Consider the following 24,197-nt stretch of genomic DNA (forward strand, 5'->3'; position numbering starts at 1 on the left):
TCGCCCAACCCTACTCTTTTAAATAGCGAGCCCATTCAATGTGTCACTGAGTACAAATATCTTGGTGTCGTGCTTGACCACAAGCTCAGATGGGATGTTTGGTCTGAGAAAATAAATGCTAAGTCTCAACAAAGAATGTTTTTTTTACGTAAATGATTGTCTTTTAATGTCGGCAACAGAATGGTGAAGATGTTTTATCATGCTTTTATCGAAAGTGTGCTCTCCTTCGGCTTTATATGCTGGTTCGGCAACGCAACTGAGGCACAGAAAAAGTCAGTCAGGAGGGTCATAACATTGTCCAGTAAATTGACAGGAATCTCATTTGCTAATATAGAATGCTTATACAAGGACAGAGTTTTAAAATTGGCACACAATATTGTGAGCGACCTGAGGCACCCTCTTGCCTCTTACTTTGAACTGTTGCCATCCGGGCGGAGATATCGTGCCCCTTATTTAAAAAAGAACAGATCTAGGCTGTCTTTCGTCCCAAGCCATCAAACTCCTGAATAAATTATGGCTAGGACGCACTGTTTACCCAGCTGGTCTGGCCCTGTCCCCCCTATTTCGCAAATGAGGGCCTATAGGCCCCTTGTCATGTCTGCCGATATCTGGTTTTCTTATGTCTGTTTGTTTTAATCTGTGTCTATGTTGTTGTTAGTGACGTATTGTCTTATCTTTTTAAAATGCATTTGTGATGTGCTGCAAACCATTTTCCCCTCGGGGACAAATAAACAAATACTATACTATTGGTGAATAGAGTGATGCATGCCCAAAACCGGAGGCTGGGTTGTAGCTCTCACACACACTATATGAAATCTCAGTTTTTTAGGTTTTTTGACAAAAGTGGAATGATGGATTATCAGTAATCATTTCAAAGTACACAGACACATTGGATTAACCTTCAGCAGCGTTTGTATAGTTTTAATGCCAGTGAACACAACTTTTGATCAGAAAGCAGCAAAGGTAAGACATATTTGTCGTTTTGGCTCCGTAAAGCTACGTTGTGTGTTGTCTGGGTTTGCCTCCACTGCCCTGAGTTTTGGTCGCACAGTGATGATACTTATACCTCTAGAATATGTGGAATCTCAGCTTTAATTTAATATCTTGTTTGTGCAGATCCGATAAGTAATCAAATATGTCTTACGTGAGTTCTGTGCTAAGTGCAGGGCCGCCCCTCCCTACAGGGCAATCACGCAGGCTGCATGGGGCCCCGCCTTGTGCAGGGGGCCCAGCCCAGAGGGCCTCAGCTGCTGCACGCAGTTCTCTGCTCAGTTCTCCGCGCACCCCCCACGAGAGTGAGAGTGAGAGGTGACTAGGGGAGCACGTCTGTAACCCGACACCGTTGCAATGTATCGACATCTGACCAATCACGGCTTTGATACGGCCACTAGTGCAGGTGAAGAGTCCGGCGCAAAAAAGAAAACTTGGAGAAACTACAGCATCACTCGAAGGTGGGTTATTGTATGAGTCAAATGTGCAACTTGCGAATGTTGTATAAGTCAAATTGCCAATTGCCAAATTAAAACATCAGCTGCAATTCACGACATGAAGAAGGCAGTCTCTGCATAGCATATAGGCTAATGGAGATGCAGTTATTTCCATTATTCTTTATCATTAATTCAAGTATGTTATGCCTTGTATCTGCTAATGTACAGGAGGAAGAGTGATAAAATGTCTGTCTAGTTGGCTTACATAACAGTTAAAGTTTAAAGCCTAAAAAACATGGAGCATTTTTTCCCCTTTTATTCATTTTTATGTCAATTTGCACATTTCATGGTGATGCTCAGCCTCGCCCCTTAACTCCTAACAGTCATCATCATGTCAACCACAACACAGAGAAATACTGATAGAAATGTGTGTGTAGTTGTTGATACATTGCTGACAGAGGGAACTACATTTGAATACAGATTTAAGAAATATCAGTTTTTGAGCATGTCATTAGCATGTTTTGTCTATATATTACAACTATATTATAATAAAACAATATAGTATTTGTATTAATGAATTGATTATGATTATGATTATTAGTAGAAGTAGTTTATTTGCATTAATTATATTTTAATCTTTACTTTTACTTAAGTACAAGATATGAGTACTTCTTCCCCCACTGCCGATACGACCTATGATTGTGTGCTGCAGGAGCCAGTAAAAAAAAGCTATTTGGCAGGAAATGCAGACGTATTCACCTGTAAATGCATACATTACATTACATTGCATTTAGCTGACGCTTTTATCCAAAGCGACTTACAATAAGTGAGTTCAATCAACAAGATACAAACTTGAAGAAAACAGAATCATATAAGTACATCAGGTTTCATAGAGCTAAAACATTTCAAGTGCTACTCAACTGGTTTTAGATAAGCCAGCCCTTTATTAGTATATAAGTGTTCTGTTAGCAATGTTAGTAATTCTATCGATCGAAGTGGAGTCGAAAGAGATGAGTTTTCAGTCTCCCCCGGAAGATGTGCAAGCTATCTGCTGTCCTGATTTCAATGGGGAGCTCATTCCACCATTTTGGAGCCAGGAGAGCAAACCCACGTGTTTTTGCTGATGGGAACTTGGGTCCCCCTCGCAGTGCGGGTGCAGCGAGCTGTTTGGCTGATGCAGAGCGGAGTGCACGTGCTGGGGTGTACAGTTTAACCATGTCCTGGATGTAGGAAGGGCCAGATCCATTCGCAGCATGGTACGCAAGTACCATTGTCTTGAAGTGAAGTGGCATACTGAACGACATACATGCACATTTACCATTTACCTCAATGTATAACAAATTAACTGTTGATAATAATAATAAACAGGAATTATATTTGCAAAGTAGCCTACTTTGTTTCCAAAGCATTTTATTTCACTCCTGTCGGTTGGGGGGGGGGCTCATCTCACAATGTCGCTTGGGGCCCCAAGTTGGCCAGGGGCAGCCCTGGCTAAGTGCATTAGCATTCTTTTGCTCAGTGCTAATTCAGAGGCTAGGTATTACCCTTGTGTTTTGTTTCGGAAAAAATTGTTCATATCGTCAGTTAGCTGAGTTTCTTCCCGTTAAGTGGGTATGACACATTAATAGGTTGTTAAATGTTAAGAAGCCCTAAGGCACAGTTTTGTGAAGAAAAAGCCTGTAGCCGGGGGCTATGGGGCTTAACAGGTTAAAGGTCACCTATTGTGCAAAATCCAACTTTTATACTTTTATACATAAACATGTGTCCCCTCTGTGTAAAGAGTTTCTGAAAGTTTCAGGAAAAAATATTCTCTCTCTTTTTGTCCTGATCCATCTAAGAACCGGTCTGAAAATGAGCTGATCAGATTTTGGCCACTTTTTGATGTCACAATGTTTTTTTGGCTTGTTCGACCATTAGCCAATAACCAACCAAGGTAACCCCCATCCACTTTGTCACCTGAATCTCCTGCTAGAGCACCATTGTGTTTTTGTTTTTTTAAACCAATGTCTCACAGAGGGGAGTAAGAATGGCAGTTTGTATGCATTTAAAGCTACAGACACAGAATCAGCACTTTTGAAACAGGGCTGAAACAGAGGGGATTATGGGATGCTACAATGATCTGTTTGGTATTTCAAACCAAACACTTAAGAGACATGTTTTACTTATATCTGAGACCTATAATATATTGTTGAAAAAGATTATAATAGGGGAGCTTTAAGGAGAAGCATGGATATGAACAATTGCAAAATATAATGTAAGTCCTTGTATTATCTCTGAAATAAATGTTTGCTATAATAAGGTTAATCATGTAATCATGAAAAAGTTGATTGAATTTTTTGTTGAGGCAGTATAGCACTCAATTATATTGTGAGAACAACTAAATATAGGGAATACTTATAAACATTACACCAGGGGTGTCCAAACTACGGCACGAGGTCCAACTGCGGCCTGTTGTCCATTTTGATTCGGCCTTCAGCTAATTCAAAACGTATAATGGCCCACACATGATACTTGTTCTTTTCATATATTGTACTTAAATGTATATTCAAACATATATGAAACAGTAGTATTCATGTATTAATACGCCCACATTTCAAATAAATTCACTCAATTAAAGTTGAAAACATTTTCTAACAAATCTTAGTTTATAAAAAGCCCAATCACTTATTTCCATAACAAGTTTAAATAGACCCTTTATATTTCTCCTTATTATAAGCAATCTGTGGCTTCTGTTTTAAGGAATGAGCTGCAAACACTTTTTGAAACTAGATAAATGAAACCCTATGGAGAGCTGTGATTTAATTTCTCAAAGCATATTCAAGTATCAAGGAAATGTAATTTATTTGATGGATTTTGAGGCAATACACTTCACCTGGAGCCCAGCTCTTTGTATGTTTTTCTGTATGTGGCCCTCAGTGAAAATAGTTTGGATACCCCTGCATTACACATAACACACATTCAACACCATTTTTTTACAATTAGTAAAATGTCAGGGATCTGGCATTTAATTTACAGGTAAAGTACAGTATCAATCAATCAATCAATCAATCAATCAATCAATCAATCAATCAATCAACGTTTATATAGCCCAATATCACAAATGTTACATTTGTCTCAGTGGACTTCACAGTTTCTACAGAATATCAGTATGACAATACGACACCCTCTGTCCTTAGACCCTCACATCGTACAAGGAAAAACTTCCGGAGAAAACCCACAGTTTAAAGGGAAAAATGGGAGAAACCTCAGGGAGAGCAACAGAGGAGGAATCCCTCTCCCAGGACGGACAGACGTGCAATAGATGCCGTGTGTAAATTGAAAAGATAATACATTTGCAACATAGATAGTCCAAATGTTTGGAAATGCATGTGTGTATAATAGGAAGATGAATCCACGAGGATCTCCATCCAGGACTTATGATCCAGGACCACAGCCATGACTCAAGATCCAGGACTCGCGATCCATGACACAGGACCGCAGGATCATCCATGACTCCGGATCCCGGCGTATATAGACACCAAAAAGAAAGAAATTTGGGGAAGCTGGGTTAATCGGAACATGAGAGTACACAGGTATAGACAGAGAGAAGGAAGAAGTAAAATGTCCCCCGACAAATTAAGCCTATATCAGCAAAACTAGGAGCTGAATCTAATCAGCCCTAACTATAAGCTTTATCAAAAAGGAAGGTCTTAAGCGCACTCTTAAAAACGGATAGGGTGTCTGCCGCCCGAACACAAACTGGAAGCTGATTCCACAAAAGTGGAGCTTGATAAGAAAAGGCTCTGGCTCCCATTGTACTTTTAGAGACTCTAGGAACAACCAACAACCCTGCATTCTTGGAACACAATGCCCTAGTAAAGGGGTTGGCAACCCGCGGCCCACGGGCCGCATGCGGCCCTTTAAGCCCTCTGCTCTGGCTCCCTTGAGCTTAGACAAAAATAAGAAGGAAATAAAATAAAAGTATTTGTAGGACTATTTATATTTTGTTGCACGGTTGAAAATGTTTCGTATCTTGTATTTTGAGGTGATACTGTGACACATAAATAAAAAACAAAACGGTTTTAATTAGGTCAACTAAAATATGCGTCACATCCTGCTACGGTCCCGCGCGAGCGCCTTTTCTTGGAGGCGCTCGCGCGGGGACCCCCGGCTCGATGAGCGAACTATGGATAAATCAAAGAAAAGTACCGGAGGAACACAGGATTTAATTCTGTGTGGACAGAGTTATATGCTTTCACAGCAAACGATGCTGGTTTACCGGTATGTTTGATATGTAGAGAGAAGTTGTCAACGGTGCTGCAGCCTTTACGTATCGAGGAACAACAAGGGAGAGGAAGACAGCTGACAATCTTCAGTCATAATTCAATGGGGTATGTAATTTATTTCAGAAAACACTTTTTGTTATATTCCATGGAATGCTCTTAACGTCCCGATAGCAATGAATATATTAAATGCTTTGACAATAAATACATACAAAAATTAATCTCTGGAAGCCGTAGCGCTGTAAAAAGCACGACCAATCATTTTAACCGACCCGGCTAAAATAACTGGATGGCCTACCTGCATGTCAGCCTTCCATCTGTGCACAAACTTATCTCGTGGCCTCATTGATGATGCGCGTTCGTGTGTGTTGGAGGAGGGAATTTGTAAGAAAGTCTGAAGGAAGAGGCCTATTTTTTCCGGTTGTGTATTTTCTAATTCTAGCGCACACGAGCTGGTTTCTCCATTCTTACCTACCCTACCTTTAACTCGTTTTAGGGTGCAGCTACAGTATATGTTTAATTTATTTCAAAGTGGGCCCATTTTAATAATATTTTTTTCTTCCTTCAAATGTGCAGAGGACTCCCCAAGTGCTGTGTTTAATTCATTTTAAAGTAGGCCTGTGTATTATTTGTAATTCTCCTTATAGGAGTTCTTTGTTTCTTATTAGAGGTTAACAGTTTTATATAATGTAATAAATAGCCTAATAAATGAAAAAAAACTGTAGTTTTTGTCTGATATAACAATAAATACAACTTAGCTGTCAAGCTATGAAATATGTTTTGCGGCTCCAGACAAAAAATGTTTGGGGAAAAAGGAGCAAAATGGCTCTTTTGGTCAAAAAGGTTGCAGACCCCTGCCCTAGTAGGACAGTAGGGTATAATGAGTTCTTTAAGGTAAGATGGCGCCTGCCCATTAAGGGCTTTGTAGGCGAGAAGAAGAATTTTAAATTCTATCCTGTGTTCTATATAGGGAGCCAGTGTAAGGCAGCCAGAACAGGAGTAATGTGGTCCCTTTTCCTAACTCTGGTTAGTAACCGAGCTGCAGCTTTTTGAATCAGCTGAAGCGACTTGACTGACTTCTTGGAACACCCTGATAATAAGGAGTTACAATAATCCAGCCTTGAAGTAACAAATGCATGGACTAGTTTCTCTGCATCGTTTTGAGGCAAGATATGCCTGATTTTTGCAATGTTACGTAGATGGAAGTAGGCGGTCCTTGAAATTGATTTTATGTGGGTGTTAAAGGATAAATCCTGATCAAATATAACACCAAGATTCCTTACAGTCTCACAGGAGGCCAAATTAATGCCATCCATAGTTAGTATATCTTTAGATAATTTGTTTCGTAGATTCTTCGGGCCGAGTACAATAACTTCAGTTTTGGTCGTGTTTAACATAAAAAAATGTAAGGTCATCCACGTTTTTAAGTCCTTGTGGCAGTCTTGAATTTTATTTAGATGATTAATTTCATCAGGCTTGATTGATAAATATAGTTGAGTATCATCCGCATAACAATGAAAGTTTACAGAATGATTCCTTATAATATTGCAAGCATATATTGAATATTGAAGCATATATAATGTGAACAAAATAGGTCCAAGCACTGAGCCCTGTGGCACTCCATGGCTAACTTTGGTTTGCGTGGAAGATTCATCATTGACACGTACAAACTGAGAGCTTTCAGATAGATAGGACCTAAACCAGCCTAAAGCAGTTCCCTGTATGCCAACTAAGTGCTCTAGTCTTTGCAATAGGATATCATGTTCGATAGTATCAAATGCAGCACTGAGATCGAGCAAAACAAGAATAGAGACAAGTCCCTTGTCTGAGGCTATTAGAATGTCATTTGTGACTTTAATCAGAGCTGTCTCTGTGCTATGTTTTTTAAGTAATCACACAGCTGTTTTGCGACTGCTTTCTCAAGAATCTTTGAGAGGAACGGAAGATTAGAAATAGGTCTATAGTTGACTAAAACCTCTGGATCGAGGTTGTGCTTTTTAAGAAGTGGTTTTATCACTGCTACTTTGAATGATTGTGGAACATAGCCTGATAATGAAGACATATTTATAATATTTTATAAAGAAGTGCTAATTAATGGAAAAACTTATTTTAACAGCTTCGTTGGAATCGGGTCTAAGATACACGTTGATGGTTTAAAAGAGAGAATCATTGAATTTAATTGTTCAAGGTTTATGGCTGAAAAGCATTCTAGTTTACTATCTAGTGTAATATTAGAACTTACGTTTCCGGGAGCTGTTGATAATACTATACTGGTCAAAGGCAAGAGGTCATTAATTTTGTTTCTAAGAGTAACAATTTTATCGTTAAAAAAGCACATAAAATCATTGCTACTGAGTGCTATGGGAATAGAAGGCTCAGTCGAGCTGTGGCTCTCTGTCAGCCTGGCTACAGTGCTGAAAAGAAATCTTGCATTATTCTTATTCTCATCTATTAATGAAGAGTAGTAGGCTGCTCTCGCTTTACGCAGTACTTTCTTATATTCATTGAGAGTAATATGCCAAATTAAACGAGATTCTTCAAGTCTAGTGGAACGCCATATCCTTTCAAGTTGTCTCGACTTTTGCTTTATTTTGCGGCTTTCGGCATTATGCCATGGAGCTAATCTATGTTGTTTTATTTTCTTCTTTTTCAAAGGAGCAACAGAGTCTAATTTTATTCGCAGTGCATCTGTAGAACTATCAACAACATGATCAATTTGGGGTGGTGTACATTTTGTATAAGTTTCCTCCCTTACATGCAGACATGCTATCGAGTTAAGTATTGGTGGAATCCCTTCCTTAAATTTGTCTATAGCACTAACAGATAGGTTTCCACTGCAGGAGCTTTTGACGGCCCGTCTACACTACAGGCATGAAAAAATCTTGAAGCTGGGCGTGTCTGAAGCTTGGCGATTTTTTGCGAGCAACCAATCACATGAATCTCCCGCCCCCGACATACAAAGCAATAGCAATGTTAAAACGAAGTAAACTGGATATAAACTCTCCAAACAGGTGAAAAAACTATCAGTTTCACCCACTGTCTCTGCCACCTCCCTCCATGCCTGGTTCCTCCGGTTTGTATCCCGGTAAATAGTTCCGGTCGTAAAGAACCGGGTGATTTGCTACCGTAATATCTCGTTTGGAATATGAGGAAATTAACTGCGGTCTGGCTCTCCCAGCTTGCACGCGGTTTGATTGGCTGCGCTTGCACTGGCGGGATTTGCATAAACGGGATTTGATTGGCTGATGCCAAGCATCGAGCCTCAAAAGTTGAACATTGTTCAAAAGTTGAAAAACTTTTGATGCCGATAGATGCTCGTGATGCTTGCAAAGCCATGCCATGCTCCCCACAATGCAGTTCGGCGAAGATTAAAAATCTTCTACGTCACCCCATTCAAGTGAATGGGCAAAGCGTTGAAAGCATTTTTTGATGCCTGTAGTGTAGACGTACCGTAATGCTTTGTAGTCTAGTAACAGTACTTCAAAAATTACTAAGAGATGGTCGGATAAAGCAGGATTATGCGGTTTGACTAATAATTGCTCAATTTCAATACCATAAGTCAGAACAAGGTCGAGAGTGTGATTATAGCAGTGGGTTGGTTTATTTACACTCTGACAGAAACCCACAGAATCTAATATAGAGTTAAATGCAACAGTAAGGCTATTTTTATCATCGTCAACATGAATATTAAAGTCACCTACGATAATTACTTTATCTGTTTTAAGTACCAAAGCTGATAAAAACTCAGAGAATTCTGATAAGAATTCTGAATAAGGACCTGGTGCACGGTACACTGTAACAAATAAGATTGGCTGCAAAGTTTTCCAGGTCGGATGCGTAAGACTAAAAACGAGGCTTTCAAAGGAGGTATAATTTAATTTTTGTTTATTATTGATAAGTAAACTTGAGTCAAAGATTGCTGCAACTCCACCTCCTCGGCCCGTGCCTCGGGCAATATGAGTATTGATATGGCTGGGTGGAGTGGCCTCATTTATGCTGACATATTCTTCATGTCTCAACCAAGTTTCATCGAGACAGCATATATCAATATTATAATCTGATATTAAATCATTTACCAATATTGCTTTAGATGCTAGAGATCTTATATTTAAGAGACCACATTTAATCTTCCTGTTTTGTTGCACTGTAGTAGTTGTTACATTTACTTTTATTAGGTTATTATTTATGACACCTCTATTAGGTTTTACCTTAAATTGTCCTTGGGCAGACACACAGTAAAACTGTATTGACATAGACCACGGTCAATATAAACCTTTTATTTGATCAAAGACACAACAGCAGTGATGAGCCGTCAGGGCCCTCTAGCCCCTTTGTGAGGGCCTAAGATATTCTAAAAAATAATATTTGAAAACATAAAAAAACAACATTTTTTTTAAAATATTATTTTTTATATATATTTTTTGTGAAATCTTTCATTAGTTTTACCAAAATAAGTTGATTAAATTGTATCTTAAATAACATTTCCAAATAAATAAATCCTTCGAATCTGCCTGTTCAGTTTCTGTTGGAATGTGAAGGGTTAAATGCCGTATCTGCGAGTTACTGTGAAGACGGGAGAGCTTCTTTGAGAGAACGGTTGAGCTAGCGCCGTATAGACTGAGAGTAACGTCATCTCCGTTTCCAATGGACCACTTTTTTACAGCAATGGCGGATTTTGGAGCCTCTCAATCGTTCCCCGGAAGTTAGCGCCAAGGCTAGCAGAGCTGTAGAGTTGCAGCATAATAGACCGTTCGTGACGGACTTTTAAATGTAAGAAGAAGTTTAAAGATTTATATTGCGGATATTATCAGTACATCTGATTCAAATTAACATGTGTATTAAAGGATGTCAGTGGATTATCCCTAAATTAGTAGATTTAGGGAACGTTTACAGATAACAGATAAAGCTAGGATACCGGATCAAGTTAGCAACACACGTTGAACAGCCTTTTAATTGTAAATTCCGTTCTCTTAATGTCATTTCGTCCAACGTTGTTGAATTAGAGAAGAGGGGCTTCTAAACAGGATTGTATGCGGGGGTGGAGGGAGTTAAATATTAGATAAATATAACTTTGGTGCGTGTAAGAGTGAGTGTTTTTAGCAGAGCCATATTGTGTCCTTGTGATTATGTTGATTATTACCTGTCTGTATAATGTTGCAGCTCAGCTGATTTTGGATTGATGGCAAAGGGAGAGGGACTTAAGTGAGAGTGAAAACACAAGGTAAGTTTAATACTACTGTTTTATACAAGTAAGCATACTAAACATGTATTCTATCACTGTATTATATAAGTAATCTTGTTAGTAACCTACTGTATGGCAGGTGGAGGGGCAGTGATGTTACAGGTGGAGGAGCAAAACTGCAAGACTGCAAACTCACAAGACAGAGAAATCAAAGTTTGTTCTCCAGAGAAGAGGTTGATTTCACTTCATTTATTTCATATTTTCTAAAGATGTGGAAATGGCAACAAAAAAAAACTTGAGAGCTGTAACCAAGACAACTGTAACAACATGAGTAGAGAGCCACCAAGGTTTTTCAAGTGCCTCTCTTACTCCATTTTTCCAACCCAAACTTCCAGGTACATGACGGGACACCTTGCTTATTTTTGTTGTTTGCGCTCCTCTGGCTGGGTGCTGGCAGGTGGAGGGCAGTGATGTTACGGGTGGAGGGGCAGTGATGTTAGCTGTTACACACCAGGCTCAAACTTAACACATTGCATCCTTGTTTGCAGTGTCCTTATTCCTGGAAGGGGAATCTGCAATTCCTGCAGAGTTTTGTAACCCGTTGGTCTGCACGCAAAGCAAATTTTTAAAGCCTTCTTAATTGTCCCATTGCTCCATTTCATCCCCTTTGTGGTGAGTCTGCCTAATGCCTTAAGTTGGTCTTTTGAAAACGTTTTCTTATATTTGTTGTCCCTAATTTTAATTGTTTTCTCGAGTGCTGCATTTTCCTTCCTGATTTTTCTTAGTGCAGACTTTGCTTTTTTGGTGATTCCTTCTTGGCTCTTTAATTTTCTCTTTAATTTTTTTAATAGATCTGTTTGACTGGCTGCTGGTTCCCTCGTATGCTGACTGGCTGCTGGTTCCCTTGTATGCTGACTGGCTGCTGGTTCCCTCGTATGCTGACTGGCTGCTGGTTCCCTCGTATGCTGACTGGCTGCTGGTTCCCTCGTATGCTGACTGGCTGCTGGCTGAGTGGGTGGTGTCCACCCTCCCTGTCTCTCCTCACTAGCCATGTCCTCTCTTTCTTCACCCTCACTTTCCTTTCTCTCAGTCTCCTCATCCCTTCTTCCCTCAATCTTTGAGACCAATGTAAGTAGAAGACATGGCACTGTAGATTTTCGAACATTTAAAATATTATACCACTTAAAAATAAGAAATATGACTTTTGTTACTAAGAGTTCATACTTATTATACCTGTGTCACCTTTCACTCTATAGCTGTGATCATGAGCTATGGGCTTTGTAGATACAGGTCCCGGGGTGAATCGTGGTGCAGGGGCCCTGCTCTTTTTGACCACAGGGCGATGCACGAAGATGGTGGGTATAGCCTCTGCTCTCAGCCTAGTCTTGCCCCTTTTTGTCTTGACAAACTGGTCTGCATCAAAATGTGCCTGCGGAGTGACTTGAGGTTACTTCACACACAGAACAACTCAGTTTTGTCTGCCCACATACATATTCCATAGTGGTTGAATACACAGCATTAGGAAAAACTTTATACTTATTGGACATGTTAAACTCATTACATACTGTATATAAAATATGACCAAGAATGTCAGACAACTTTATAGAAATTCATATCACATCTGTTACTGATGCCATTTGTCATACTTTGTTAAACTCACAAATAATAAAGTTCCATAACTTCAGTTGGGAACAAAGACCACACCTTATCTCCCCAAGGCAATTTCCCATCCAATAGGTGTGCTATATAGGTGTGTATAACCCTTTCTCCTGTCTGTTACTCCCTCTTTCAGCACAAGAACCAGAGGGGGATTCAATGGAGCCGAAATACCTGCACTGAGACCCTCACCCTGCACCCTGAGTCTCAACTCTGTGTTTTTCAAGCCTTTCCCTGTTTTTTTGTATTAAACAAAACATTAAGCTTTCCCAATGGTGTGGTTTTCGATTTGTGAAAAAGTGCAAATGCAGTGTTTGTATATAATAACCTCACATATTTTTTGGCTGTTGGTCGTGAAATTGCTCCTGCTGACTTGAGCCAGCCATTTTTTCCTGCGCTCTGTGTCAGTGGGGAAGCCGTACATTTGTACTCCTTTCTCGGAGCGATTTGAGCATCCCCAGGCAGCACAGCAAACCATGGTGGCGACTAGGAGGCAGCACAGCAAACCAGGACAACACGGAGGAAAAGGCACAGACAAACTGCATGATATGCTATTCAATGTTTATTGAATTCCATGTATTTGCAATGGATGTTCCTAAAACAACACATTTAACATCATCATCATCATGCTGCTGCTGCTGCTGCTGCTAGTCCTTTGATAGTCACCTGTCGGTCTCCTGTCCTTTCTGAAAGCCATAAAGATGACATTAGTCATTTAGATAACTTGTGTCCTCAATTACCATGGGATTACTGAAACTACCATGAATCTAAGAAAATGGTAGAAATTAATCTAATCTGAATTTTGAAGCATTCCGTTAGATCCCCTCCCTCTAAATATATCAATAAACATTAGAAAGTGATGCTCCTGACCACCATACGAGTTTAAGAAGATAATATTGGTTTTAAAGAATTCAAAGCTATAAACAGCAACAGGCTCTTTAACCAAGGCACTGTTAGCCTAACATGTAAACTAGTTGGTCACACTAATCCTAATATTTTCAGTTAATATTAGCAAATTCTATTTTATTTTTTAAAACATATTGATGTAAATACATACACATATCGATTTGTTGTATAAATATTGCAAATCAAAACCTTTATTCACGAATAATTACCTAAAATCGTAGTTCTATCTCCTGTTATCAATGCATTCACATTGCCCTCCATGAACTTCCGGGGAACGATCCTCGTCTGCATGAACCACGTGACGATAACCGTTTTTGGACTTCCGGTGTCGTAACTCTTCTATCTATATGGCGCTGGGTTGAGCTAACTCAACGAGAGAGTAATGTCACCAATCATATCATCCCTCTAAATGGGCGGGCTTTATTTTCGCGGACTTTATGACAAGTTCCGCCCGCTGTGAAGTCTATGCAATGGGAGAAATGCCTTTAAGGATAAGAAGAGGAAAGTTAATGTTGGCATACTGGGTAAACCTTCAGGGGCACAGTGATAGTCATCCTGCGAAAAGTATTTTTGAAAGACTGCTTGGAGCACAATGAGTCACATTTAATAAGTTTTGGAAGGATTGGCGATGTAAAAGCAGTAGGTATAGGCAGGGGTGGACTGGCCATCTGGCATACCGGGCATCGTCCCGGTGGGCCGTTGACCCAATGTGGGCCGGTCCGCAATGTTTTTTTTTTCTTTTCATTTTTTTCCCTCTAAATTCCCTCCAATTGGGCCGGCCAATTGGCTACAGAGGGCTAGCAGTGTGTTGCCAGCATCGACACATATTATTGGTCTATTGTTTGTCATTGTCAATCAATCATGAGCTGATAAGCTCAGAGAGCCCTGACAGTGCTGTCAATCACAACACAAACCAGGGTGGGGCGGGACCTCATGGCATGGGTGGGAGTCGCGGGACGGGCTGCCTGCTGCTGAGCTGAAAATGGATAAGCAGAAGAAACGCCCGGGTGGTGCTGAAAAACTGCGACTTAAAAAGCTGAAGTCTCTGGAGGTGGAGGCTGCTAAATATTCTAAATTGACGGACCTATTTGATGCCGTGGTCACCGCCCCAGCAGGTGCTTCTGCGCCGGGAGACGAGCGAGTGGAGGCATACATCGTAAGTAATGTTAGCCTGGGCTGGCTAGGCTACATTTTTGAGACATGTCCAAAAAAAAAGTAGAAAACGTTTTTACATTGAATGTGATGTGACCTAATTAACTGCATAGTCCTACTTGTGACAACATATTAGCCCAGAGTTGAAGGGCTGTGAATGTTGGTAGTTGTGGTTGATTTTGTTTAAATATGCCGAATTGTGATATTATGGGTTTTTATTGTTCAGATGATTTAGCTAGGCTAGCTAAGAGCTGCTAACGTCAGCGGTTTCTTGTAGCCATAGCAACAGTAAACGTTCACATGGACCAACGAGCTGTAAGTAGAGATGAAGCTGCAGAATCAAGCTGTATTGTAAATACAGATGAGATACTTTGAATTTTAGCAAAAAATATAAGTAAACCTATAGGAAATAATTAGATTAATTTGCAATATTTGCCATTGAATTTATTGTAATCTTTCAATTCATTTATTGTTTACTGAGGTGATAACTATTTCATAATTTGTGTGTAACTTTAATTTCTTTGTATTTGTGTTACTTTTACTGTAGTTTTCAAATGGCTGTGTATAGTGCTGTCTTGAGCATTTTCAGGTATTGTCACAAAGATCTGACTTTTTTGCATTGGAAAACACTAAGTGTCATAATGAAAACATGGCAAAGCCACTAGTGTTGTTACGCTCGCGAACGTTTCGTTCAATATGAACTAATCTTTTATCTTGTACATTATTCTGTAGTTTTGAGTTATTTCCCCATCTAATGATAAATGCTTTCCCTATGTCCAGCCCAGACAGGTTCAGGGCAAGTCCAGCTGGTCAGTTCAGGGAGAGAGCCAGACCAATTCAGGCAGCCCAAAGACTGCACCACCTGAGAGGGAAAAGGCTGTAGAGAGTGAGGAGTATGTCAGCCCAAAGACAGGATCACCTGAGAGGGAAAAGGCTGGAGAGAGTGAGGAGTGTGTCAGCCCAAATACAGGATCACCTGAGAGGGAAACAGCTGTTGAGAGCTATGAGTGTGCCAGTCAAATAACAGATTTGTTTTCACAACCTGATCAGAGAAATCTCCAGTCATTTTTAAATGACCATCCTCAGCAAAAAAGTAGCAATCCAGTGGTGCAGAAAGTGTTCTGTAGCAGAGACGGCACCATTAGAAGGTGGCTGACATACTGTCCAGAGCGTCACATGCTGTATTGTTTCATCTGCATGGCATTCGGTAAGAGAACTGATAGCAGTCTGTTCATCAGTGGAATGTCAGATTGGAGGCATATACACCAGCGCACAGAGGAGCATGAGAGAAGCAGTGGACACAGAAACTGTGCTGAAGCTTACCTCTTGAAATCCGCCAGTGCTGATATCAGCAGTGTGTTTGGTGGCAGTCAGATGTCGGCGCACAGAGAGCAGGTCAGAAAGAGACGGCAGGTTTTGGAGCGCATCATAGATGTCTTCAAGGTTCTTGGGAAGAGGGGGCTTGCATACAGGAGGTCAGAAAATGAGGCAGCATATACTCTGGAAGACCACACAGTTGATCATAATAATTTCTTGGAACTCATACTTCTACTGGGGAAGTATGATTTCTGTTTAAAAGAGCACCTGGACAGCTGCATTGAGAACAGCAAAAAGTTGCATTTGTCTGGTGGCACGAGAGGCAGAGGCTCCCTTGTAACTTTACTCTCCAAAACCACAGTCAACTCAATGATAGATGCAATTCACCATCTGATTCAAGAAAACATCTCCAGTGATATCAAGAAAGCAGGAATGTTTTCAGTGCAGCTGGACACAACACAGGACATCACCTCTCAGGATCAATGCTCTATAATTATGAGGTATGTTAGTGATGTTGTTCATGAGAGGCTTGTTGCAGTGCTGAAGTGCAGTTCATCCACTGGACAGGCCTTTGTCAACATGCTGTCAGAAGTTCTGGACAAAATGGGCCTCAGCAAGACCATGTGCATTGGAAATGCGACTGATGGGGCATCAAACATGCAAGGCCAATACAAAGGATTCTCCTCACTATTGTCTGCACAATCTCCAAACCAGGTGCATGTATGGTGCTACGCACATGTACTAAATCTGGTGCTTGCAAACACAACCCAGATTGTTATTGAGAGTGGGTCCCTGTTTGCGCTCCTCAATGGCATTGCGGTATTCATCAAAGAGTCATATAAAAGGATGAATGTGTGGGAAGAGTCAGGCCGAAACAAGAGACGTAGACGCCTTGCTCCTATTGGCGAGACACGCTGGTGGGCCAAGCATGAGGCCCTGAAGAAGGTGTTTGGCTTCTTTGGAAAACCGGAAGATGGTCTGTACGTTGATGTGCTGTTGACATTATCAGCTATACAGAAACAGGCAACAGTGAAACCATGTATCCGTGTCATGGCCAGAGGATATGCAGTCATTGCTCAAGTATGAGACGATCTTGACGGCTCAAATCTTCCTCCGCATATTTGAACATACCTCTCCATTGTCTAAATACCTTCAGACGGCAGGATTGGACATCCTCTCTGCTCACAGAATGGTGGCATCGACACAGGATACGCTGAAAAGCTTGGGAAGAGATTTTGAATCTGTAAAAAAAGCAGCAGACACATTTGTCAACTGGACAAACACAGAAATCCAAGAGAGAGATGACACGGACATTGAAGTGGAGGCCACACTGCCACAAAAGAGGAGGAGGATGAAGAAAGTCTTGCCTGGAGAGATGGCTCAGGATGAGACCCTGGATGATGCAGAAAAATCCTATGAGGTGAATGTGCATAACCGGATCATGGACACAGCAATTGAAGCCATTCATAGGCGCTTTTTAACACACGGCAATCTATATGCTGACTTGGCATGTCTGGATCCCAGAAACTTCCCTCAGCTCTGCACCAGTGCTCTTCCCCAGTCTGCCCTTCAAGACTTAAGCAAGTGCTTGCAAGGATTTGACAGCAGGGCAACCAAGGAAAATATGCAGGCCGAGTTGAAAAGCTTTGCACTCCAGTGGAACAGGCTGAAGGCATCCCCATTGGCAGAGTACAAAGCAAGAACAGTAGAAGATGGATCAGGTGGTGAGGAGGACAACACAGAAGAGGTTGAGATAACTCCCATAAGCTGTTGCTCCTGCAAAGAATGCCCTCTGTGCTGCTACCAGATACTTCGCCGTTTCAACATGCTAACAGATGCATACCCTGTCCTAGGCCTTGCTTATAAATACCTGCTTACATTATCCCTCACACAGGTGGCTTGTGAGCGCACATTTTCAATTTTGAAGTTTATTAAAAACAGACTCAGAAGCACCCTCTCATCTGATAAATTGGAGGCATTTATGTTGATGGCCACAGAGAAAGACATCCTCATGTCCTTGGACTCTGACTCTGTGATAGACAGACTTGCAGAGAAGAGTGAGCTGCTTAAAAAGCTGCTCCACTGATAAGGCGAGAAATATTTAATATTATTGTTATTATCACACATCACACATTATGGATGTAGTAATTCATTATTTGTCATTTTAATGATGATTTTCAGAAGTTGTATTGTGCTTATGTGTTGATCCTTAATGCTGTGATCATGTACACTAAATTATCAATTATTCTCCATTACAGGTTGTTCTGATATATTTGAGGAGTCGTTCTCCCTCTGTTCTATATGTGGACTTGTTCTCTCATTTAGGACCACTGTTAGAATTTGGTAAGTTTATCATGTATTTTTTAATGTTGTATAAATTCATACTTCATAATTTTAAAAAAGTTTTGAAAGAAACGCACATCCCAAAAGTTTTCAACTCTAGGTGCAGGACAGAGGAAAACATTTAATTTATTTTTTCAGACTTAATAATGTATCCAATTCCCTCTCAGGTTGACCACTTGACATGTGAGAGCTTGAGGAGTTGTTCCCCCTCCGTCCATGTTCGAGGACTTGCTCTCTCTCTGCCTCCACTCTCTACCTTCACTGCACCAAAGTTTGGCTGTTGAGTCTCCTCTAGTATGGTGAGTTTATCATTTTTTATGTTTTATGAAATCATACTTAATTTGTGATGATTAGAGACTTAATAATGTATCCGATTCCCTCTCAGGTTGACCACTTGACATGTGAGAGCTTGAGGAGTTGTTCCCCCTCCGTCCATTTTCAAGGATTCGCTCCCTTACCACTTCACCACTTTTTGAGAAGTCTATGATTTGTTGAGTATGTCATGTGTCTTATAATGTTATATGAATTCATACTTGATTTGTGATGATGAGAGACTTAATAATGTTTCCATGTCTCTTTTAGGTGGACCACCCTATATATGAGAGCCTAAGGAGTTGTTTTCCCTCTGTCCCCTTTTGAGGACCTGCTTTGTCTCCTCCATCATTCACTGGGCCACTTTTAGGTTCCTGAGCTTATTTCATGTGGTGAGAGGAATGCAATATGTGTATGTTTAAAGGTTATGTTTAAAGGTTTATGTGAAGAAACATACTATATGTGCGATAAAATGACAATTGGTAATTCATAAATATCTCTTTATATTCTCTGCTACCATTATCTCCTGTCAAACAGGTTTTCCTGACCTGCTAGAAGTTCTTCTATGATGCTTGAGTCATCCATCATATCTGAGAGCTTCGTCTTGACTTTGTGAGTTTATTATGCAACTTGTTTTGTCTCAGATTGAAACAAAAGGTTTGATTATGATTATTTCCTGGCTGAAGATTTTCATTTTGATGGTTTTAATTTCAAACATCTGCATATCTTTTAAGTTCAATTAACAGTTATGCAGGTAGGCCTTAGGGCTCTTTTGAGACTTAAGTCCTCCTTCATGACAGATACATTTGTTGACTAAGTGTCACTACGTCACAAAAAGGCTACATGGCTACATATATTTGTCAGTACACAGATACTGAGTACAAGTTCTGTTTGCTGTTTCTTTCAGGTCACGAATTTGGTGAGGAGTGGAGCTGGTTGGCTGCGGACGAGGAAGTATAGAGCAATACATACTTGTGCACATACACGTATATGAGAATGCATATCTATTCAGACCTGTAACCCATGTCTTAGACTTTTCACACAGCTACAGTATATATATATATTTTTTTCCAATTCTCTATTTATGGTTTCATAATTAGTGAGTGAGTGAGTTTCAGCTCTAATGCTGCTACTGTCTGTAATATGTTTCTATTTAGATTATTTGTCAGGATATTTTTTTGTTATTATTGTCCGAGTCTGGTTTTAACTAATACTGGGCTTACACCAAAAGATTTTCACAGTCACAGACTAAAAACTGAAAGGGTAGCATAAGGGTTATTCCCGTTAGTCTCGTCCCACCCCTAGTCATGACATAACTTCTGTTGTGATTTGACACTATAATGAATAAAGATTGATTGATATAGCTGTCCATTTTAGTCCTTGAGTTCATAGTTAAGTGCTTTATTTGTTAACTGCTATCAAGGAATATGACTCTCCTTTGTAGTATGCATGAGAGAAGATGCCGCAAGTTTAGTGGACTTCTATGTAGTGTCCGCTGAAAATGTAGTGGGCTGGTCTGGACAGAAAATGCCAGGGCTGAATTTTTGTCCCAGTCCACCCCTGGGTATAGGTTTGAATCAAATACAGTATTGCCCCACAGTTCCAATCTCGTCCATTCCACCCTGGTTATTCCCATTGCCAAGTGTAGACCTCAATATACAAAGAGAGTTAAAGGAAAAGAAAGAACTACCAGTATGGCGCATAGTCCAGAATTATTTTTGCAAGATATCACTCAGACTCAACAATCATATTTACAGATGGTTCCAAAGATCCAGAGACAAGGCGTGCAGGGGCAGCAGTATACTTCCCAGTGAGTAATATACATATCAAGAAAAGGGTAACAGACCATGTGTCAGTATACACCACAGAGTTGTTGGCATTGGTACTGTCATTGAAATGGATAGAGGAGAAAGAAATACATAATAGTGTAATTGCATCTGACAGCTTTTCAGCATTGTCGAGTATACGATCAGGTAGATCTTCATCTAGAATGGACATAATAAATGAAATATATCTAATTTTATATCAAATGTAAATCAAAGGCATAACAACTCGTTTCATCTGGGTTCCTGCTCATGTTGGTTTGGAGGGTAATGAACAGGTGGATATTCTGGCCAAACAAACACTCAGAAGTATGAACATAGACATAGAAGTTCCACTCAGTAAAGCGCAGGTTAAAACATTCAAACAGAAATATGCAGAAACAACATGGCAAAATCATTGGGACCTTAGTGATAAGACATCTTTATAAAAATTCAAAGGTATGTGGGGGATGGAAGGAAGGTGGGGTTTAAAAGAAGGGAGGAAAATGTCATTTCTCGGATAAGAATAGGTCACACAGGTCTCAATCATACATTAAGTATAATAGGAAAGCATCCAACCGGAAAGTGTATACACTGTAGCCAGCCAGAAACTGTTGAGCATGTTTTACTTCTTTGCAGGAAATATAGTACTCAGAGAAATGTGTTTTTCAAGACACTGAAGAAAGCAAAATTCCATGACTTGTCGCTATCAGGACTGTTAGGGAAAACATCAGGCAATATATATTGTGAGATTATTAAATTTCTAAGAGAAATTGATACATTTAAAATAATCTAGAGTTTTGGTTCTTTGTTTTGTTTGTTTTGTTTATTGTTTTTCTGCTTAGTCTCTTGTCCACACTCCAGTCCAGTTGGTGGCGGTAATGCACCTACAAGTTGGTTTGCCAACCACCAATAAACACGAAAGAAGAAGAAGAAGAAGAAGTGAAGTCAATAGAGGTTTCTCAAGACTCAAATTTCCCCTCCTCGCCTCCTATCCTCGACTCCTCTCCTCGAGACTTGGTGCCGCCCACAGGAGATGCGAGCAGAGGACTGAGGAGGGGAACCGAGGAGAGAGGAGTGGAAGCAGCAGGCGGTTAGAGAAATGAGAACTCCTCTCCCAGGGGTAGACATTAAGAGTAAAATGCCACTGGCCCTCCGGGCCGGAGGATTTATATTATCACTGGCCCCACCATTGTAACCACTGGCCCGGAGCATTCGTCCAAAAACAAATCGACTAATAATGAAGAAAACTAACACATTTGTTGCCATAGTAATTTATGCACGAACTACATTACTACAGCATTTGAATAATCAGTTCTTCCTCATTTTCCTCAATTGTTATATATTTGGTTTATTAAAATAATTATATTGTGGTCATTGTTAAAAAATTTCTGCTATTATTATGAGTATTATTATTAGTATAATGCGCTTTCTGCCTTCCTGTCATTATCAGGAGTTAGAAATGTAATGGCTATGTAATAGATTACATTAGAACCTTCATTCTCCTAAACTGCTGGGACATTTCCCTATAGCCAATACCTTTATATTCTCTTCACTTACTTGTCAGCATAGATGTACAGAGCCGACAGAAGACCTTGTTTATATTGGCATCATATTGAGAGGTGCAGTGACGCGTCCTAAAACCAGGAAGTAAGCCGTTGGTTCCCTCGACAAAAAGCAATGGGATTTCTCCACAGGGTTTTGGAAAATAGCTGGAAATAACGTCTGTGGAAAACAAACCTGTTTGATAAATGCACGTTTTGTTCAGCTGGATAATCTCCACATGTCTACCCTACTTCTATCATTTTCGAATCAAAAATCTAATCGATAGATTATAAAAGGGTTTCCATCGATCAAGCTGGCTGAAACTTTCTCCCCTCTTCTTCTCATGCTCCCTGTCACTCTCCTTGAACTCCTCCGGTGACTTTCTTTTATTTAAAGATAGTTTTTTGTTACCGCTGGTATTAAAAACATTATGGTTAGATGGCGCGATAGTCTGTAGTGAAGGAGCGCGCTCCCGCTCATGGGAGCCTGCACGTGCTGCGCTCCGCAGCAAACAGCTGTTTGCTTTTCACCCAACAACGACAAGCGACTCACAAAACGCTATGTTGTAGAACGAAACAAAATTGCTAGTCAAAATACCAATACCACAAGAAACATTTTTTTTTAAACAATATTTTTAGTGGCCCGAGCGGACAAGTGGAAAGTAAGTTATGCTGGCCCGGGGTGTCTAAATAGTGCTTCCGGGCCAGCGGGCCATTTATAATCTCGACCCCTGTGACTCCTCTGAGCGGTCATTTTAAAGAGATGTCCATTAATGATGACAGGAGGCACAGCAGCACTCTAATGGACAGATTTGTTCATGACGACTTATATATTTACTTTTAATGCATTCAGTGGGGTATAATGAGACAATAACAGGCAGCGGACATACACACACACACATACACACACATATATTTATATAAATATATACAATTTCAGAATCAAACAAGTATGAGAGCACTCTCATAATTACGGGCCAAAAGTTGTACAAGTATTAAAAGTAAGCATAGGACACCAAACCAACTGAGACCCGTTTGTCCGCTGCATCTACGCACTGTACAACACACAAACCTACACACTGTACCACACACACCTACTGCTCCTAAAGCATAATCAGGCTACAGCCGTTGTGTATTTTATTATGTGAAGCACTAAATGGCCTTAGAAAAATATCGACTATTTGTTTGTAGATATCTACTAAACTACAGCATACAAATACAGAAGAGGTTTCTCAATACTTCCGGTAGTGACCCGGAAATGAATTTCAGCGCGCCATTTTGAAGGACATCTAATTTCTCTAAATGCACTTCGAGGACCGAGCATCGAGCATCGAGGAGGCTCTCTGGAGGAGCTCTAACCGAGGAGACACTGATGCATCCTCCACGGCTCCTCCACGGATGCATTTCCGGAAACGGTGGAGGCGTGACGCACGGCCGGACTTATCTCAGCCAATGACAGCTCTGCATGCATCCCTTGGGTATTATATTAGTAACTGCTTTCATCGCAACGCGATGTTTACAGTGAGAACAGCTGTGAGGTCCGTGCAGAAAGCAGAGCAGTGTGTAAAATATATATCACTCAGTATAACAGGCCTACATTACTTTCTGTATTTGTAGGCTGTAGTTTAGTAGATATCTACAATCAAAGAGTCAATATTTTTCTAAGACCATTTAGTGATTCACATAATAAAATACACAACGGCTGTAGCCTGATTATGCTTTAGGAGCAGGTGTGTGTGGTACAGTGTGTAGGTGTGTGTGTGGTACAGTGTGTAGGTGTGTGTGTGGTACAGTGTGTGTGTGTTGTACAGTGCGTAGATGCGGCGGACAGACGGGTCTCAGTTGGTTTGGTGTCCTATGCTTACTTTTAATACTTGTACAACTTTTGGCCCGTAATTTTAATTCCCCATTTCAGCGACCAGAGAGAGGGGGGGGGGGATATATCCAGTCTCTGATTGTGTTACATTATTATGAGAGTGCTCTCATACTTGTTTGATTCTGAAATTGTATATATTTATATAAATATATGTGTGTGTATATATGTCCGCATCTGTAGCCTGTTATTGTCTCATTATACCACACTGTCAATGAATTAAAGTGCCTCCTGTCATCATTAATGCATTAAAGTCTCTTTAAATGACCACTCAGAGGAGAGGAGTTCTCATTTCTCTAACCGCCTGCTGCTTCCCCTCCTCTCTCCTCGGGTCCTCAAGTCTCGAGGATAGGAGTCGAGGAGGGGACATTTGAGTATTGAGAAACCTCTAGAGATTAATGTAGGCCTGTTATACTGAGTG

General features: G+C 40.4%; 1 protein-coding gene and 1 long non-coding RNA gene across 11 annotated transcripts; both read left to right on the forward strand.

The window, feature by feature from the left end:
- The first annotated feature begins 8,997 nt into the window (after window positions 1-8,997).
- LOC307027937 lies at window positions 8,998-12,795 on the forward strand. 8 transcript variants are annotated; one of them, XR_013804799.1, is made up of 4 exons: window positions 8,998-10,459; window positions 10,850-10,910; window positions 10,993-11,543; window positions 11,723-12,795. It is a non-coding gene; the product is annotated as an uncharacterized lncRNA (long non-coding RNA). The 8 variants fall into 8 exon arrangements; XR_013804800.1 differs by having other exon boundaries at window positions 11,011-11,543; XR_013804802.1 differs by having other exon boundaries at window positions 9,000-11,543; window positions 11,723-11,999; window positions 12,128-12,226; window positions 12,664-12,795.
- Window positions 12,796-14,082: 1,287 nt separating this feature from the next.
- On the forward strand, window positions 14,083-21,732 carry LOC307027911 (uncharacterized protein). Of its 3 annotated transcripts, XM_079662606.1 has the most exons (8): window positions 14,083-14,589; window positions 15,366-17,992; window positions 18,161-18,245; window positions 18,413-18,544; window positions 18,631-18,740; window positions 18,828-18,949; window positions 19,095-19,169; window positions 19,465-21,732. In XM_079662606.1, the coding sequence occupies exons 1-2, from the start codon at window positions 14,416-14,418 to the stop codon at window positions 16,986-16,988; spliced, it is 1,797 nt and encodes a 598-aa protein (XP_079518732.1). In that variant the 5' UTR covers window positions 14,083-14,415; the 3' UTR covers window positions 16,989-17,992; window positions 18,161-18,245; window positions 18,413-18,544; window positions 18,631-18,740; window positions 18,828-18,949; window positions 19,095-19,169; window positions 19,465-21,732. The 3 variants fall into 3 exon arrangements, with proteins under 3 accessions (XP_079518732.1, XP_079518731.1, XP_079518733.1); XM_079662605.1 differs by having other exon boundaries at window positions 15,366-18,245; XM_079662607.1 differs by having other exon boundaries at window positions 15,366-18,245; window positions 18,631-18,735.
- Window positions 21,733-24,197: the final 2,465 nt, after the last annotated feature.

This window comes from Notothenia rossii, assembly GCF_949606895.1.
Source record: "Notothenia rossii genome assembly, chromosome: 1".
NCBI lineage: Eukaryota > Metazoa > Chordata > Actinopteri > Perciformes > Nototheniidae > Notothenia > Notothenia rossii.

Excerpts from the sequence above, each read along its gene's own strand:
- LOC307027911 (XM_079662605.1), top strand. The coding sequence starts at position 14,416 with ATGGATAAGCAGAAGAAACGCCCGGGTGGTGCTGAAAAACTGCGACTT. Across the intron at positions 14,590-15,365 it reads AGCGAGTGGAGGCATACATC|CCCAGACAGGTTCAGGGCAA; the intron begins GTAAGTAATGTT and ends CCCTATGTCCAG.